This window comes from Ascochyta rabiei, chromosome 7 (assembly GCF_004011695.2).
Source record: "Ascochyta rabiei chromosome 7, complete sequence".
NCBI classification, from domain to species: Eukaryota; Fungi; Ascomycota; class Dothideomycetes; order Pleosporales; family Didymellaceae; genus Ascochyta; species Ascochyta rabiei.
Genome location: NC_082411.1, coordinates 1,893,956 through 1,895,247, shown reverse-complemented (window position 1 = coordinate 1,895,247; position 1,292 = coordinate 1,893,956). Strand labels below are relative to the sequence as shown.

The following is a 1,292-nucleotide window of genomic DNA, read 5'->3' as shown; positions in this document are numbered from 1 at the left end:
CAGGTACCCTTGTCGTTCGGGGTTCTCAAGGCTCAGCATGGTTGGACTCGGCGATCGTGTAGCACAGCCCCATCGTCGAAGTCCGAAAGTTGCATGACTGCTGAACACAACACGACTTGACAGCAGTCCGAACTACTGTTCTTGGTAGCCAGATAACGCTAGAACCTTGGTTTCGCTAGGGTCTGTCAAGCTGCGGCTGCAGATTTTGTCCGACCAGAACTCATACATCGGGTTCCGTTTTGCAGCACGTCAAAGCCAAATAGTATATGATGTGTTGCATACTCTCAGTACCCTCAACCCTCAAGCAATATATTCTCTTATCCCAAGAGCCGGATCTCGAAAGGACAGCCACTCATTTGAACACCTTAATCTTGCTTGACCACAGTCTCTACCTAAGCAATTTCACCAGATATCCGATCATCCAACGACTCTAGTCTACCTTTCGCACAAACCCACACAAGATGTCTACCTTCGACAGCTTCGACCGTCTCGCCATGAGCGAGGCGCAGTTCCTTCGCCTGGCTGAAGTAGAAATTCAGCAGACACAGCGCCCTCACCTACGCCGCGGGCCATCGTTCGCCGAGAAGTACCTTTGGAAATCCCCATCACTTGGCACGACGTCCCTCCGCCGGGACACTGCATCGCCAGGCGCCTCACCTGCGCTCTCAACCACATCTTCATTCAGCTCCCCCAAGATGTCCGCCTCGAATGAAACCTACTTTGGCCCGTCGTCTGTCAGCAGCCCCAGCATGGGCTCGGGCTGGGGCCTTGGACTCGTGTTCAGGAAGCGAAGCAACACAAATGCAAGCAATGCTAGTAGCCCGAGTATTGGCGGCCGCACGCCTACGCTAGGCGCCGAGAGCCCGAAGATGGGAAGCGGCAATGTCGATGCACACAAGCGGAGCGGAAGCGGGAGCAGTGAGGGGAGTGGGAAGGATGAGTTTGGGCTCGTAAAGGAGAAGCATATCTCGCAGCTTTTCTAGATGTTGGAAGAAGGCCTCGACTTGTTTGATAGGTGTTGTGGGACTTCGTGACTCAGGAGAGTTGGGTGATGCGATTTCTGGGCTTGCTATTACCTTCGATATACCTCTGCGCTGGGCGTCTTGTCTTCTGTTCGCAATGCGATTTTTCTTGTAGACCTTCTGACTAAACTTGCTCATGACCTTTACTCCTTTGTGGATTGAGAAAGCCCGCATTTAACTTCACAGAGACTCCCTGAAGAAATCCGTCGTTGACACGACGTTTGCACTGAGGGCTCATTGATCACACCATGACACGCCTTCTCGAATCCC

The 1,292-nt window shown here is 52.9% G+C and overlaps 1 protein-coding gene across 1 annotated transcript, besides 1 other annotated feature; it reads left to right on the top strand.

Annotated features, from left to right (window-relative positions):
• Window positions 1-461: 461 nt before the first annotated feature.
• Window positions 462-983, top strand: EKO05_0005185 (uncharacterized protein; the record flags this gene model as incomplete). The annotated part of the gene is made up of 1 exon (XM_038945762.1): window positions 462-983. One exon carries the CDS (start codon window positions 462-464, stop codon window positions 981-983), a length of 522 nt encoding a protein of 173 aa, XP_038799727.1.
• Window positions 898-933: a tandem repeat.
• Window positions 984-1,292: the final 309 nt, after the last annotated feature.